Source organism: Bufo gargarizans, chromosome 6 (assembly GCF_014858855.1).
Source record: "Bufo gargarizans isolate SCDJY-AF-19 chromosome 6, ASM1485885v1, whole genome shotgun sequence".
In the NCBI taxonomy this organism is placed as follows: Eukaryota; Metazoa; Chordata; class Amphibia; order Anura; family Bufonidae; genus Bufo; species Bufo gargarizans.
In genome coordinates this window covers 54,374,544-54,389,634 of record NC_058085.1, presented here as the reverse complement: position 1 = coordinate 54,389,634, position 15,091 = coordinate 54,374,544, and the positions used below count along the sequence as shown (strand labels likewise).

Sequence of the window (15,091 nt, the reverse complement as noted above, 5' to 3'; positions counted from 1 at the left end):
TATAATAATCCATTGTGAAGATCAATCAGGATGTATGGAGTTAGAAGGAAAGGTTAGAAGGGAGGGGAGGATTATTAAAACTGCAGTGGTCTCGCATTAGTCTCAAGAAGAATTATGCTGAAATAAGACGTGCCATAGGTATTAAGGGGTTGTTGCCTGGCCTTGAACCCCTGGGGTCCTAAACTACGCCCCTGAACATAACAAACCCCTCTCACTTTTGCTCCATTCTTACAGGACTAGAAGGCTGTTTGGCCAATCCCAGTCCTCAGCAGCTTGAACGCTATGCTACAGCAGAGATGTACAGTTGAATCAGCTATGACTACTGAGGCCTATAATCGGTCGCAGCAGTCACAGGACCAAGCCACTTTCCGGTCCTGCAGGGACCAGAAGCAGCAACAGGACCATGGACAATGGGGTTTGTTATGTTCAGGAGCACAGGTTAAGTCTCCAGGGGTTATCATCTAAGACAACCCCTGTGAGAGGCGAAGCATTTGGTGCATCTTCTGTGGCAAAAAAGCTAATTCTGGGGTAAAATATAGTAAGGCCCCTTTCACACGAGAGAGTTTTCCGCGTGAGTGCAATGCGCAAGGTGAACGCATTGCACCCGCACTGAATCCGGACCCGTTCATTTCTATAGGGCTATGCACATGAGCTGTGATTATCACTCATCACTTGTGCGTTGCGTGAAAAATCGCAGCAAGCTCTATATTGTGCGTTTTTTTCACGCAACGCAGGCCCCATAGAAGTGAATGGGGCTGCGTGAAAATCGCAAGCATCCGCAAGCAAGTGCGGATGCGGAGCGATTTTCAAGCATGTTTGCTAGGAGACAATCGGGATGGGGACCCGATCTTTATTATTTTCCCTTATAACATGGTTATAAAGGAAAATAATAGCATTCTTAATACAAAATGCTAAGTAAATTAGAGATGGAGGGGTTAAAAAAAAAATTAAAAAATTAAACTCACCTGATCCACTTGTTCGCGCAGCCCGGCTTGCCTTCTTTGATGACCTGGGAGGAAAAGGACCTTTGGTGACGTCACTGCGCTCATCACATGGTCCATCACCATGTGATGAGCGCAGTGACGTCACCAAAGGTCCTTTTCCTCCCAGGTCATCAAAGAAGAAGAAGAAAGAAGGCAAGCCGGGCTGTGCGAACAAGTGGATGAGGCGAGTTTTTTAACCCCTCCATCCCTATTTTACTAAGCATTCTGTATTAAAGGGAACCTGTCACCTGGATTTTGGGTAGAGAGCTGAGGACATGGGTTGCTAGAACGCCGCTAGCACATCTGCAATATCCATTCCCCATAGCTCTGTGTGCTATTGTGTAAAAAAATAAAATAAAAATTAACCTGAGATGAGTCAATTTACATATGTATCAAATCGTTTTTTGACACAATAAAAGCACACAGAGCTATGGGGACTGGGTATTGCGCATGTGCTAGCGGCCATCTAGCAACCCATGTCCTCCGCTCTATACACAAAATCCCAGTGACAGGTTCCCTTTAAGAATGCTATCATTTTCCCTTATAAGCAATTCTTAAGTTTTTCAGAAATTTTCAAAAGCCCACTTTAAGGATCAGTTCAGGTCTGAAGTCACTTTGTGAGGCGTACATAAATAGAAACCACCCAAAAATGACCCCATTCTAGAAACTACACCCCTCAAGGTATTCAAAACTGATTTTACAAACGTCGTTAGCCCTTTAGGTGCTCCACAAGAATTAATGGAAAATAGAGATACAATTTCAAAAAAAAATTCAGTTACGAAGCAAGGGTTAACAGCTAAACAAAACTCAATATTTATGGCCCTGATTCTGTAGTTTACAGAAACACCCCATTTGTGGTCGTAAACTGCTGTACGGGCACACGGCACTGCACAGAAGGAAAGGAATGCCATACGGTTTTTGGAAGGCAGATTTGGCTAGACTGTTGTTTTGACACCATGTCCCATTTGAAGCCCCTGATGCACCCCTAGAGTAGAAACTCCAAAAAAATTACCCCATTTTAGAAACTACGGGATAGGGTGTCAATTTTGTTGGTACTAGTTTAGGGTACATATGATTTTTGGTTGCTCTATATTACACTTTTTATGAGGCAAGGTAACAAGAAATAGCTGTTTTGGCACAGTTTTTATTTTTTTGTTATTTACAACATTCATCTGACAAGATAGATCATGTGGTATTTTTATAGAGCATGTTATTACGGACGCGGCGATACCTAATATGTATCCTTTTTTTCTGCAAGTTTTACAAATATACATACATATACATACATTATATATATATATATATATATATATATATATATATATATATATATATATATATATATATTTTTTTTTTTTTTATTTTTTTTTATTTTTTTTTTATAAAAAAAAAATATATATATCATGTTTTAGTGTCTCCATAGTCTGAGAGCCATAGGTTTTTCAGTTTTTGGGCAATTATCTTAGGTAGGGTCTCATTTTTTGCGGGATGAGATGACGGTTTGATTGGCACTATTTTGGGGTGCATATGACTGATCGCTTGCTATTACACTTTTTGTGATGTAAGGTGACAAAAAAAAAATTGCTTTTTTTACACCGTTTGTTATATTTTTTTACGGTGATCATCTGAGGGGTTAGGTCATGTGATATTTTTATAGAGCAGGTTATTATGGATGCGGCGATGCCTAATATGTATACTTTTTTAAATTTACTTACGTTTTACACAATAACAGCTTTTTTCAAAAATAAAAATAAAAATGATGTTTTAGTGTTTCCATATTCTGAGCCATATTTTTTTTTATTTTTTGGGCGACTGTGTTAGATAGGGGCTCATTTTTTGCGGGATGAGGTGACTGCTAGATTGGTACTATTTTGGTGGGCACACGCCTTTTTGATCGCTTACTGTGGTACTTTTTGTGATGTAAGGTGACAAAAAAAATGGTTTATTTAGCACAGTTTTTATTTTTTTTACGGTATTCATCTGAGGGGTTAGGTCTCGTGATATGTTTATAGAGCCGGTCGATATGGACACGGCGATAGCCAATATGTCAACTTTTGTTTTTCCCTATTTTTTAAAAAAATTTAACTTTGGGGGAAATGACGTTTTTATTTTGTTTTTTTACTTGAAACTTGTAAGTTTTTTTGGGGGGGAAAACTTTATTTTTTCAACTTTTATTTTCACTTTATTTTTTGTCCCACTTTGGGACTTCAACTTTTGGGGTCTGATCCCCTTTACAATGCATTCCAATACTTCTGTATTGGAATGCATTGGCTATATGAGTAATACTGTGTGTATTACTCATACAGCTTCCGGCCTGCGAGATCCAGGGGGCTGGAACTCACAAGATCTTCACCAGAAGGCAGCGCCAATGCCTAAGGAAGGTGCATGGGGACCCGATGGCACTGCCGCCCGCCGCCGCAACCTCCAGTTAAAGCCGCGAACCGCAGGTCTGAATTGACCTGCGGTTTGCGGCGACCACCGACACGGGGGAGGGTCACAGGACCCCCCCCCCCCCCTGCGCATTGACCCAAGGTGCCTGCTCAATGATTTGAGCAAGCACCTTGTTCCGATCACCGCCTGCCGGTGATAGGGCGTAGTACGCCCTATCACAGGGTTAAACAAGTTGAACCTGAATTTTTTTTTTTAAATGCCCAAAAGCAGGTATGTTATACACACACGCCTCACTTGGTCCCTTCTAGTATCGCTTCACACAGCTTTGAAGACCCTCCTTTAGGCCTCTTGCACACGAACGTGTGCCGGCCTTGCCCATGCTGCGGACCACAAGTTGCGTTCCGCAATGCACGGGCACGACTGTGGGCCAGCCGCATGTGGATCAGGTTCCGCAATCAGTCCGTTCCGCAAAAAGATAGGACAAGTTCTATCTTTCTGTGGAATGGAAGCATGGAATGGAACCCCACGAAAGCACTCCATAGTGCTTCAGTAGGGTTCTGTATCTCCAGATTTGTGGACCCATTCAAGTGAATGGGCCCGAATCCGTGATGCGGAATGCACACAGCCGGTGCCCCGTGTATTGCGGACCCGCTGTATACGGGCCGCAATATGGCCACGGGGGAGGGGGGGGGGGGGGGAGAACACGGTCCTGTGCAAGAGGCCTTATTCTGTACAGATGACGCAATAAGTATGGAGGTTGTCTGAATCAAGCTTGAGACATTAAAAGGGCTGTCCAGGACTTTTATATTAATGTCCTGTCTTTAGGATATCCCATCACCATCAGATAAGCGGCGGCCAACACCCGCACCCCCAATCAACTATTCTGTTGTAGCCCTGGCACCAAAACAACACAGCTGCATCCACCGTGTAGTGGACAGAGCGGGTTACCATTCACTTCAATGGAAGCTGCAACGCTCTTTTTTTTTTCAGCTCTGTTCATGGCACAATGGACGGAGCTACAAGGTAACAGCTGATCAATGAGAGTGCGGGGTGTCAAAAGCATAGCCATAAATATAAACGTACTGGACAGCCCCTCTAAAGGATATAGAATTCAAGCAGGAGCTAAAAAGGAGACCATCCTAGAAAACTGAAATATAGCCGACTCCGTGTAGATAACTGACAGGCTGCCAGTCCTCGGCTATCATCTGTCTTTACTCAGCAACCAGACACTACACGAGGCTGGATTACACCGTCCTTACCCTGGTTCGGCTTATCCGGCTCTGCAAGAGAAATAACATACAGGCTTCTGCAACTAAGACGGCGACTGCGTTCCTGGCAGAGACACAAAAAACAAACACAAGAAGGCGAGATTTATCAAAACACCAGTTTTTGAAATCTCCTGCACTGCTGAACGATGCGCCCAATTTACACCCAGTTCCAAATTATTACCCAAATAATTCAGCATAATTCTGATGTTATCAACTGTTAAGAGTACAATTCAAACTTTATTGAACAAACCTCCTAATGATAACAGAATTTTTTTAAACAAAAACTTACAATGCACTGGTCCAAATTATTACGCACAGTAAGTTTAATTATTACGCACAGTAAGTTTCATAACACTTTATAGGACGTAAAGAACTGAAAATTGTCCTTTGTTGTGTCTGCAGCATATTTACTGAAATCAAAAGCTATTTCAATCAAACTTTAACCATTTTAACAGGTCACGTTACATTTTAACATAGGACCCCTTATTTGATTGCAGCTTCACAAGTCTTGCATCCATTGAACTTGTGAGTTTTTGGACAGTTTCTGCTTGAATTTGTTTGCAAGATGTCAGAATAGCCTCCCAGAGCTGCTGTTTGGATGTAAACTGCATCCCACCCTCATAGATCTTTTGCTTGAGGATGCTCCAAAAAGGTTCTCAAATTGAGGTCAGGGGAGGAAGGAGGCCACACCATGACTTTCTCTCCTTTTATCCCCATAGCAGCCATTGATGCAGAGGTATTCTTTGCAGCACGAGATGGTGCATTGTCATGCATGAAGCATAGTTCTTCCTTCTGTACCAGGGAAGCAAGTGGTCAGTCAGAAACTCCACATACTTTGCAGAGGTCATCTTTACACCTTCGGGGACCCTAAAGGGGCCGACCAGCTCTCTTCCCATGGTTCTGGCACAAAACATGACTCCACCACCGCCTTGCTGACGTCTCAGCCTTGTTGGAACAGGGTGGTCGCTCACCAACCATCCACTACTCCCTCCAGGGTCGTATGGCACTCAGTGGACAGGACTGTTTGAAAATGAGTCTTCATGTATTTTTCTGCCCAATGCAGCCGTTTCTGCTTGTGAGCATTGGTTAGTGGTGGCCGAATAGAAGGTTTGTGCACAGTTGCAAGACTCTGGAGGACTCTACACCTTGATGTCCGTGGGACTCCAGAGGCACCAGCAGCTTCAAATATCTGTTTTCTGCTATCTAATGGTACTTTAGCAGCTGCTCTCTTGATCCGATGCATGGATCTGGCAGAAATCTTCCTCAATGTGCTTTTATCTGCACGAACCCGTCTGTGCTCTGAATCAGCCACAAATCTCTTAATAGTGCAATGATGACGCTTACGTTTTCGTGAAATATATAATGCTTTCATACCTCGAAGGCATTGAACTATTTGACTCTTTTCTGCAGCAAAGAGATCCTTTTTCTTCCCCATATTGCTTGAAAATGGTGCTCTGCTTAATAATGTGGAACACCCTCCTTTAGTAGTTTTTCCTTAAATTGGGCCCACCCGCCAATCCAATGATCACAGGTGTCCGAGATTGTTTTCAGGGATCACAAGAGCCCTGAGACACAATGCCATCCATGAGTTAAACGGAAAAACAAAATATTTAATCTTTGTGACACTTAAATTGAATTTTCATAATCATTTGGAACAGGGTGTATATCTTAAGCACACTGTCCGGCCGTGCAGCAGAATTTAATCTACGACAACTCAGAGATGCTATAGATTTCTGGCTTCATTTGTGCCTGAAAACGGGTGCAAATGAAGATAAATGTGTCAGGTGCTGCTCAGAAAATTGCACCCGCACTGAATCTGGACCCATTCACTTCTATGGGGCTGTGCACATGAGCGGTGATTTTCACGCATCACTTATGCGTTGCGTGAAAATCGCAGAATGCTCTATATTGTGCGTTTATCACGCAACGCAGGCCCCATAGAAGTGAATGGAGCTGAGTGAAAATCACAAGCACTGTATTATTTTCCCTTATAACATGGTTATGAGGGAAAATAATAGCATTCTTTAATACAGAATGCTTAGTAGGTGGTCAATTGTGGGTTAAAAAATTATTAACTTACCTTCTCCTCTTGATCGCGTAGCTGCCGGTCTCTTCTTACTTCTTTAATCATGAGCTGCCGCCTAAAGGACCTGTGGTGACGTCATATCACATGGTCCAATCACATGATTAAGGAGAGTTAATTATTTTTTAACCCTCAATTGACCACCTACTAAGCATTCTGTATTAAAGAATGCTATTATTTTCCCTTATAACCATGTTATAAGGGAAAATAATTACAGCTACACAACCTTGAACCCAAACCTGAACTTCAGTGAAGAAGTTCGGATCTGGGTACCAGAGTCCGTTTGTTATCACGCGTGTGCAAAACACATTGTACCCGCGCGATAAAAACTGAATGGAACGCAATCGCAGTCAAAACTGACTGCAATTGGGTACCTACTCGCGCGGGTTTGCTGCAACGCATTCGGACACGCTCGTGTGAACTCAGCCTAAACCGCAGAATCTGGGTAATAAATATTGAGTTTTGTTTGGCTGTTAACCATTGAGGTGTTAAAGAAAAAAAATTGGATTAAAATGGAAATTTAAAAATGTGATCTCCATTTTCCTTTAATTCTTGTGGAACACCTAAAAGGGTTAACAAAATTTGTAAAATCCGTTTTAAGGAACTTGAGGGGTGTAGTTTCTACAATGGGGTCATTTATAGGGGTATCCACTATGTAGGCCCCACAAAGTGACTTCAGTTCTTAACTGGTCCTTAAAAAGTGGGTTTTTGGCAATTTTAAAAAAAATTTGAAGAATTGCTTCTAAACTTCTAACGCCCTAAAAAATAAATAAAAAACATTTCCAAAATTATGCCAACATAAAGTAGACATATGGGGAATGTTAAGTAATAAATATTTTATGAGGTATCACTTTCTGTTTTAAAAGCAGAGAAATTGAAATTTAGAAAATTGAGAATTTTTCAAAATTTTTGGTAAATTTGGGATTTTTTCATAAATAAAAGGTGAAATATATTGACTCAAATTTATGACTATCATGAAGTACAATGTGTCACGAGAAAACATTCTCTGAATGACTTTGATAAGTAAAGGCGTTCCAAAGTTATTACCACATAAAGTTAGGCCTGGTCAGGAAGGGGGCAAATGGCCCAGATGGGAAGTGGTTAATTAAATAAAAAACATGCTGGCGCAAGTCAGAAAAAGTTGATGCCACCGTCATAAAGTGGTAAGCCATGTCACTTTCATGCAGCAGATCTGGTGCATTTAATAGTGTGCCCACTGACCTTTGGCAGGATCATACTAAAAATCAATGCTGCTTCTATACAAATAAACATGGTCATCAGGGAGCGGCGAGAAAGAAAAAGCACCCCAAAACCCAGTCTCTTCTCTTTCCCGGCTCTATTAAAGGGGTTATCCAACAAACAGCAAGTGAAATCTGTGGAATAGACTTCCTCAGAACGTTTCAATGTCATTTACCTCTTGAAAGTAAATGACATTAAGTGTGCTGTCCACATCCGTTGCTCCGTTCCGTGTTCCACAAAAAAAAACTGTAACACAGTTGGTCAGGATGGTCTCTATAGCACAGCGATAGAAGTTACCCAGTATGTCAGCAGACAGGTGGTTTTTCTTCAGTGTCCTCAAGAAAAAAGAGGCGCTGATGTGCCTTCTTGACCAGGCTGGAGATGTTGGTTGACCAGGACAGATTCTCAGAGATGTGGATCCCCGGGAACTTGAAGCTGGAAACCCATTCAACAGCAGTGCCATTTATGTGGATAGATTCATGGGTGGGGTTCTCCTTCCTGAAGTCCACAATGAGCTCTTTTGTCTTGCTGGTATTCAGGAGCAGGTTATTGTCAGCGCACCATACAGCTAGGTGCTTTACCTGTTCCCTATAGTCAGACTCATCGTTGTCACTGATGAGACCGATCACGTGGAGTCATCTGCAAACTTGATGATGGAGTTGGATCCATACCTAGACCTGCAGTCATAGGTGAAAAGGGAGTAGAGAAACGGGCTCAGCACACAGCCCTGTGGAGTGCCAGTGTTGAGTGTGATGGTGGAGGAACAGTTATTTTGTGATCTAACATGCTGGGGTCTGTTGGTCAAAAAGTCCATGATCCAGTTACAGTTAGGGTTGCTGATTCCAAGATCTACAAGTTTAGTGATAAACTTGGAGGGAATGACTGTATTGAATGCTGAGCTGAAGTAAAAAAAACTGCATTCTTGCATAAGAATTCTTGTTGTCCAGGTGTGAGAGTACACAGTGAAGCGCTGTAGATACAGCATTCTCTGTACTCCTATTGCTTCGCAAATTGGTGAGGATCCAGTGTGGGGGGCAAGCATAACTTTGTGTGCCAGGACCAGTTGCGCAAAGCACTTCATAACTATAGGCGCGAGTGTTACAGGGCGGTAGTCGTTCAGGCACGTTGGTGATGAGTGTTTCGGCACTGGCACAATGGAGGTGGTCCTGAAGCACGCTGGTACTACTGCCTGGGCAAGCGACAGGTTGAAGAGGTCAGTGAAGACCCCTGCAAGCTGCTCAGCACATGCTCGAAGCACACGTCCAGGAATGCCGTCAGGGCCAGCAGCCATGCGAATGTTGATGCTGCTCAGTGCTTTATGGACATCTGTAATAGTGAGAGTGAAGGTATGGCAGTCATAGGGTAGGGCTTTGACAAACTTTTCCTTGTTGTCCTTGTCAAAACTAGCGTAGAAGTCATTTAGCTCATTGAGGGAGGACACATTCATGGCTGTCAGTGTGGAATTGCTGGGCTTATAGTCAGAGATGGCCTGAATGCCTAGCTACATGCATCTTGGGTGAGAGTTACCCCAGTGTGTTCCTCCACCTTGTAGCTGTGCTTGGCCTTCTTGATGCCCCTTTAATTTAATTTGTCACAAAGAAAAATGTTGGCAAGCAGCCGAATCGAATTTTCAGATACTTCGCTCATCACTAGTGTTGATGTCATTAAAGTATAAAGCTACATGTCTCAAACAGTGGAGAAGGAAATGACATACCATAGCGCTGCTGCCCACCCACAGAAAGGTATACTAGAGCTGCAATCGAGTAAGTAAAGAACCCAAGAAAGGGAAAAGGGACACTAGAGAGCATTTTTGTTTTGTTTTGTAGTGATACAGTTGAAATAATTGTGTGCGTTGCTCTACGTATTTTTTATTTATTCTTTTTTTTTATCCCTTTAAATTCTATTCTTCCCCTGCAAGGCGATGATACGGCAACCAGTGGTGAAGAGGACTCATAAAACAATTACATTTCACTTCTCTAGGCACAAAAAGCCTCCTTCAATCAATCCATTTAGCCTTCTCTTATCAACTCACCCAAAGAGTCGCCCTACTCACTCCAGTGGCAGATCTGGGGGGGGTGCTGCAACGGGGCAATTGCCGGCCCCTGAGCTGTTCAGAGGTGGGGGCGGCGGCGGCGCACAGGGAGATGAGCGCTCATAGTCATCTGTATCGCCGTCCTCAGGACAGCGATACAGAAGGCTGTGCGGAGGAGCAGGGGAGAGGCGTGTCCCTTCCCTGTTCCTCTGATAGTTGCTGGCAGCCTATCAGAGGCCGGCGCGATGACGTCATAGCGCCGCCTGGGCCGTACAGCGCAGGACACAGGCCTGCATCGCATCGCTGACATGGAGGTAAGTATAAGTGTAATATATATATATATATATATATATATATATATATATATATATATATATATATATATATATATACATACAGACGTGGACAAAATTGTTGGTACCCTTTGGTCAATGAAAGAAAAAGTCACAATGGTCACAGAAATAACTTTAATCTGACAAAAGTAATAATAAATTAAAATTCTATAAATGTTAACCAATGAAAGTCAGACATTGTTTTTCAACCATGCTTCAACAGAATTATGTAAAAAAATAAACTCATGAAACAGGCATGGACAAAAATGATGGTACCCCTAGAAAACACAGAACATAATGTGACCAAAGGGACATGTTAATTCAAGGTGTGTCCACTAATTAGCATCACAGGTGTCTACAACCTTGTAATCAGCCATTGGGCCTATATATATGGCTCCAGGTAATCACTGTGTTGTTTGGTGATATGGTGTGTACCACACTCGACATGGACCAGAGGAAGCAAAGGAAAGAGCTGTCTCAAGAGATCAGAAAGAAAATTATAGACAAGCATGTTAAAGGTAAAGGCTATAAGACCATCTCCAAGCAACTAGATGTTCCTGTGAGTACAGTTGCACATATTATTCATAAGTTTAAGATCCATGGGACTGTAGCCAACCTCCCTGGACGTGGCCGCAGGAGGAAAATTGATGACAAATCTAAGAGACGGATAATCCGAATGGTAACAAAAGAGCCTAGAAAGACTTCTAAAGAGATTCAAGGTGAACTTCATGCTCAAGGAACATCAGTGTCAGATTGCACCATCCGTCGTTGTTTGAGCCAAAGTGGACTACATGGGAGACGACCAAGGAGGACACCATTGTTGAAAACGAATCATAAAAAAGCAAGACTGGAATATGCCAAACTACATGTTGACAAGCCACAAAGCTTCTGGGAGAATGTCCTGTGGACAGATGAGACAAAAATCGAAGTTTTTGCCAAGGCACATCAGCTGTATGTTCACAGACGAAAAAATGAAGCATATCAAGAAAAGAACACTGTCCCTACTGTGAAACATGGAGGAGGCTCTGTTATGTTCTGGGGCTGCTTTGCTGCGTCTGGCACAGGGTGTCTTGAATCTGTGCAGGGTACAATGAAATCTCAAGACTATCAAGGAATTCTAGAGAGAAATGTACTAGCCAGTGTCAGAAAGCTTGGTCTCAGTCGCAGGTCATGGGTCTTGCAACAGGACAATGACCCAAAACACACCGCTAAAAACACCCAAGAATGGCTAAGAGGAAAAAATTGGACTATTCTAAAGTGGCCTTCTATGAGCCCTGACCTCAATCCTATTGAGCATCTTTGGAAGGAGCTGAAACATGCAGTCTGGAAAAGGCACCCTTCAAACCGGACACAACTGGAGCAGTTTGCTCATGAGGAGTGGGCCAAAATACCTGCTGAGAGGTGCAGATGTCTCATTGACAGTTACAGGAAGCGTTTGATTGCAGTGATTGCCTCAAAAGGTTGCGCAACAAAATATTAAGTTAGGGGTACCATCATTTTTGTCCATGCCTGTTTCATGAGTTTATTTTTTTACATAATTCTGTTGAAGCATGGTTGAAAAACAATGTCTGACTTTCATTGGTTAACATTTATAGAATTTTAATTTATTATTACTTTTGTCAGATTAAAGTTATTTCTGTGACCATTGTGACTTTTTCTTTCATTGACCAAAGGGTACCAACAATTTTGTCCACGTCTGTATATATATATATATATATATATATATATATATATATATATATATATATATATATATATATATATATATATATACATATACATATACACACACACAATACTTTTACTGGCACATGGGGGGGGCTGTTATTACTGGCACATGATTGGGGGGGGGCTGTTATTACTGGCACAAAGAAGGGGTATTATATAGGGGGCTCTGTACAGTAGAATTTTATACTGGGACACATTATGGTGGGTACTATGGGGAAGGGGGGAGAGTAGTACTATGGGGTCATCTACGGGGGGCACTAAGAAGAGGTATTTTATACTTGCAAATTATTGGGGACACTGAGGGCATCTACTGGGGCATTTTATACTGGCACATTATGGGGGCACTATGGGGACATTAGCTCAACTGGGGGCATTACAAGGGGGTCTTTTTTGCACTGTCACATTATAAAGGAGAATTATTTCTACTGGGGGGGGGGCTTTATTACTCCCCCATGGTATGACCCCCTAGTAGCAGCACCAGCCTCTCCCTGCTCTGCTATCCCTCTGCCCATTCTCCAAATCCTTATTATGAAATCTTTCTCATTAGGATAAAACACATCAGCTCCGCCGAGCCCCCGGCCAAGTATTGAAGTGGCGTCCGAGATCCCCAAGGGTCAAGCCAAGTAATTGTAATTTTCAGGTGAAATATGTCTGTTATAGACATATAGCCTACACTGTGCCACACAATGTACAGTACACCTCAACACTGTGTAGTCTGTTCTATAAGCACCATTGTTTTGTGGCAGAGGACAGAAAATAATCAGGAAGTGCCCCTCCCGAGACCAGGCTCTGGATCCGCCACTGAATCATTCAGATGCAAATGATTTTATCATTGTGTCGTAGTCTCCATTCCATCTTATTATAGCTGTAATTTAGAGAATTTTGGATTTCGTGAACCTTAAAAGGTGTGTGTGTGTGTGTGTGTGTTAAGATTATATGGCACTTATTTATTTTCTATATTTCATAAGGCTGGCCCCCTTTTTTTTCACAAAGTCTTTAGCAAGTGCCATATAGACACCTTACAAACACATTGCTGGAGATTTATCAAACTGGTGTAAAGTAGAACTGGTATAGTTGCCCATAGCAATCAGATTCCACCTTTCATTTTTCACAGCCTCTTTTGGCAAATGAAAGGTGGAATCTGATGGCAACTAAGCCAGTTCTACCTTCCACCAGTCTGATAAATCTCCTTCAATGTTTCTGGTTACCGTTGACCAATCCAACTGTAACCTCCATCTGCAGCATAGGGGGTAAGTATCTGATCCTGGAGTCCCTGCCGCTAGTACCACCACTGAGTAGAAGACCAGGTGAATTATGTGCGCTGCTGCTCCATTCACTTTTTATGGGACTGCTGGAAACAGTGGTGTGTGGTACTACATTTAAGGGTTTACAACAATTGTATGGCCTCTATAGCCAGTGGACAAGTCACGGAGACATGCACTACTTTGGTCCATGATACGGACCAAACACACCCATTGAAGTCTACGGGTTCATTAAGCACCAGTGACATAAAACGGATGGCATATGTGTTTTGCAAGGGTTTCACTGACCAGTGGTAGGAGATGCTCTGGAAGCCAGTTTTCAGATGAGCAGTGTCCGTGGAGTATGGAGGACACACGGAAGGCAAAAAAAAAAAGGACAAATGGATTCTCCTTGTACATCTCCACAGATAAAACAAAGATGGATTTTCCACGTATATCAGATGGACACCTAAATGTGAAATGAGGCCTAAAGCTGAGAGAGCACTTACCTGTTCCATAGAGCATAGCCAGTAGGATAGAGGATATCCATGCCGTGTCACTGTAACCAATGCCAAACTCTCTGATGAGCTCCTTGAAGAATACACTGACTGCTTTCGGGAAAGCGTAGGAGAATCCGGTGATGACAAAACAGCCAAAGAGAACGGCCCATCCCCAACCACCATCCGGAGCCTTGACTGTGGACGGATTGTCATCTATAACCACCGCTCCCATGGTGCACTATTCTGTCCACCTGCAATGAAGAGGAGAGAAGGGTCAGGCATTATACTCAGAATGGTCATTGACCTTAATAGCTGCACTCCACAGTGGCCCGGTATTCCTGCAACACGCTGAATGTATCTTTGTATACGTCAGCAATATCAGATCAGTGGGGGTCTGACTTCTGGGACCTCCGCTGATCAGCTGTTTGAAGAGGCCACCTCGCTTACTAGAGCTGTGGTTTCTTCATAGCTTTCCAAGCACAGTGCTGCACATTGTATAGTGGCGGTGCTTGGTATTGCACCCCAGCCCCATTCACTTGAACGGGACAGAGTTGCACCTAGGCCATGTGAGTAGTGACCAATATAGGATGACAAGAACAAGAAAGGAACTGTTTAATTCATAATTACGGTTTAGACCCATAGGTTCTGAGCCTATGGATCCAATAGATCTATCTTTTTCTCAATAAGGGAGTTCCTATCTCCTCCCCTCCTAGGCTGTTTAACACTTTCGATGATCTGAAAACGCAACTGCGATATATTATGTCTCGCTTGATTGAAATGGTGCGGTATTGGTAATAACAGGTTCTCCTTCCTGATCGTGGATTTGTGCTTACTAAAGCGATCTTTCATTCGTGTAGACGTTTCCCCTACATATAAAAGACCACATGGACACTTTAGAATATATATGACATAATTACTGTCACAAACAAAAAACAAAAAAAAAAAAAAAAACATTTTATAGGGATGTGTTCTCCCGATCTTGGATGAGTGATATAGGGGCTTTTAATGACACTCGAACAGTGTACACACCCGAGGCAGGGAAAAGTTCCCTGTCTCGAAGACGACCGCGTTTTTTGTTTTAAATCACTTCTGTCGCTGCCAATATCTGCTCTCATGATTTTATCACTAATATTCTTAGTTCTCTTCTAGCATACCATAGGTCGTTGTTGAAATTCTTCGATCAAAGGGTAAGATTCACTAATAATGTGCCAGTGTTTGTTCACTATTGTTCGAACTTTATGTACCCAAGGGTAATATTTTACCACTAGGGGAATAATAGTTTTTTTTTTTTTTT

The 15,091-nt window shown here is 42.5% G+C and overlaps 1 protein-coding gene across 2 annotated transcripts in view; it reads right to left on the bottom strand.

The window, feature by feature from the left end:
• Positions 1 to 15,091, bottom strand: part of LOC122940754 (monocarboxylate transporter 4-like) — a 52,704-nt gene that overhangs the window by 9,177 nt on the left and 28,436 nt on the right. For both annotated transcript variants that reach the window (XM_044297490.1, XM_044297489.1), the window contains exon 2: positions 13,807 to 14,048. In XM_044297490.1, the coding sequence (XP_044153425.1) occupies positions 13,807 to 14,029 (223 nt within the window). In that variant the 5' untranslated portion in view covers positions 14,030 to 14,048. The remainder of the gene's footprint in view (positions 1 to 13,806; positions 14,049 to 15,091) is intronic.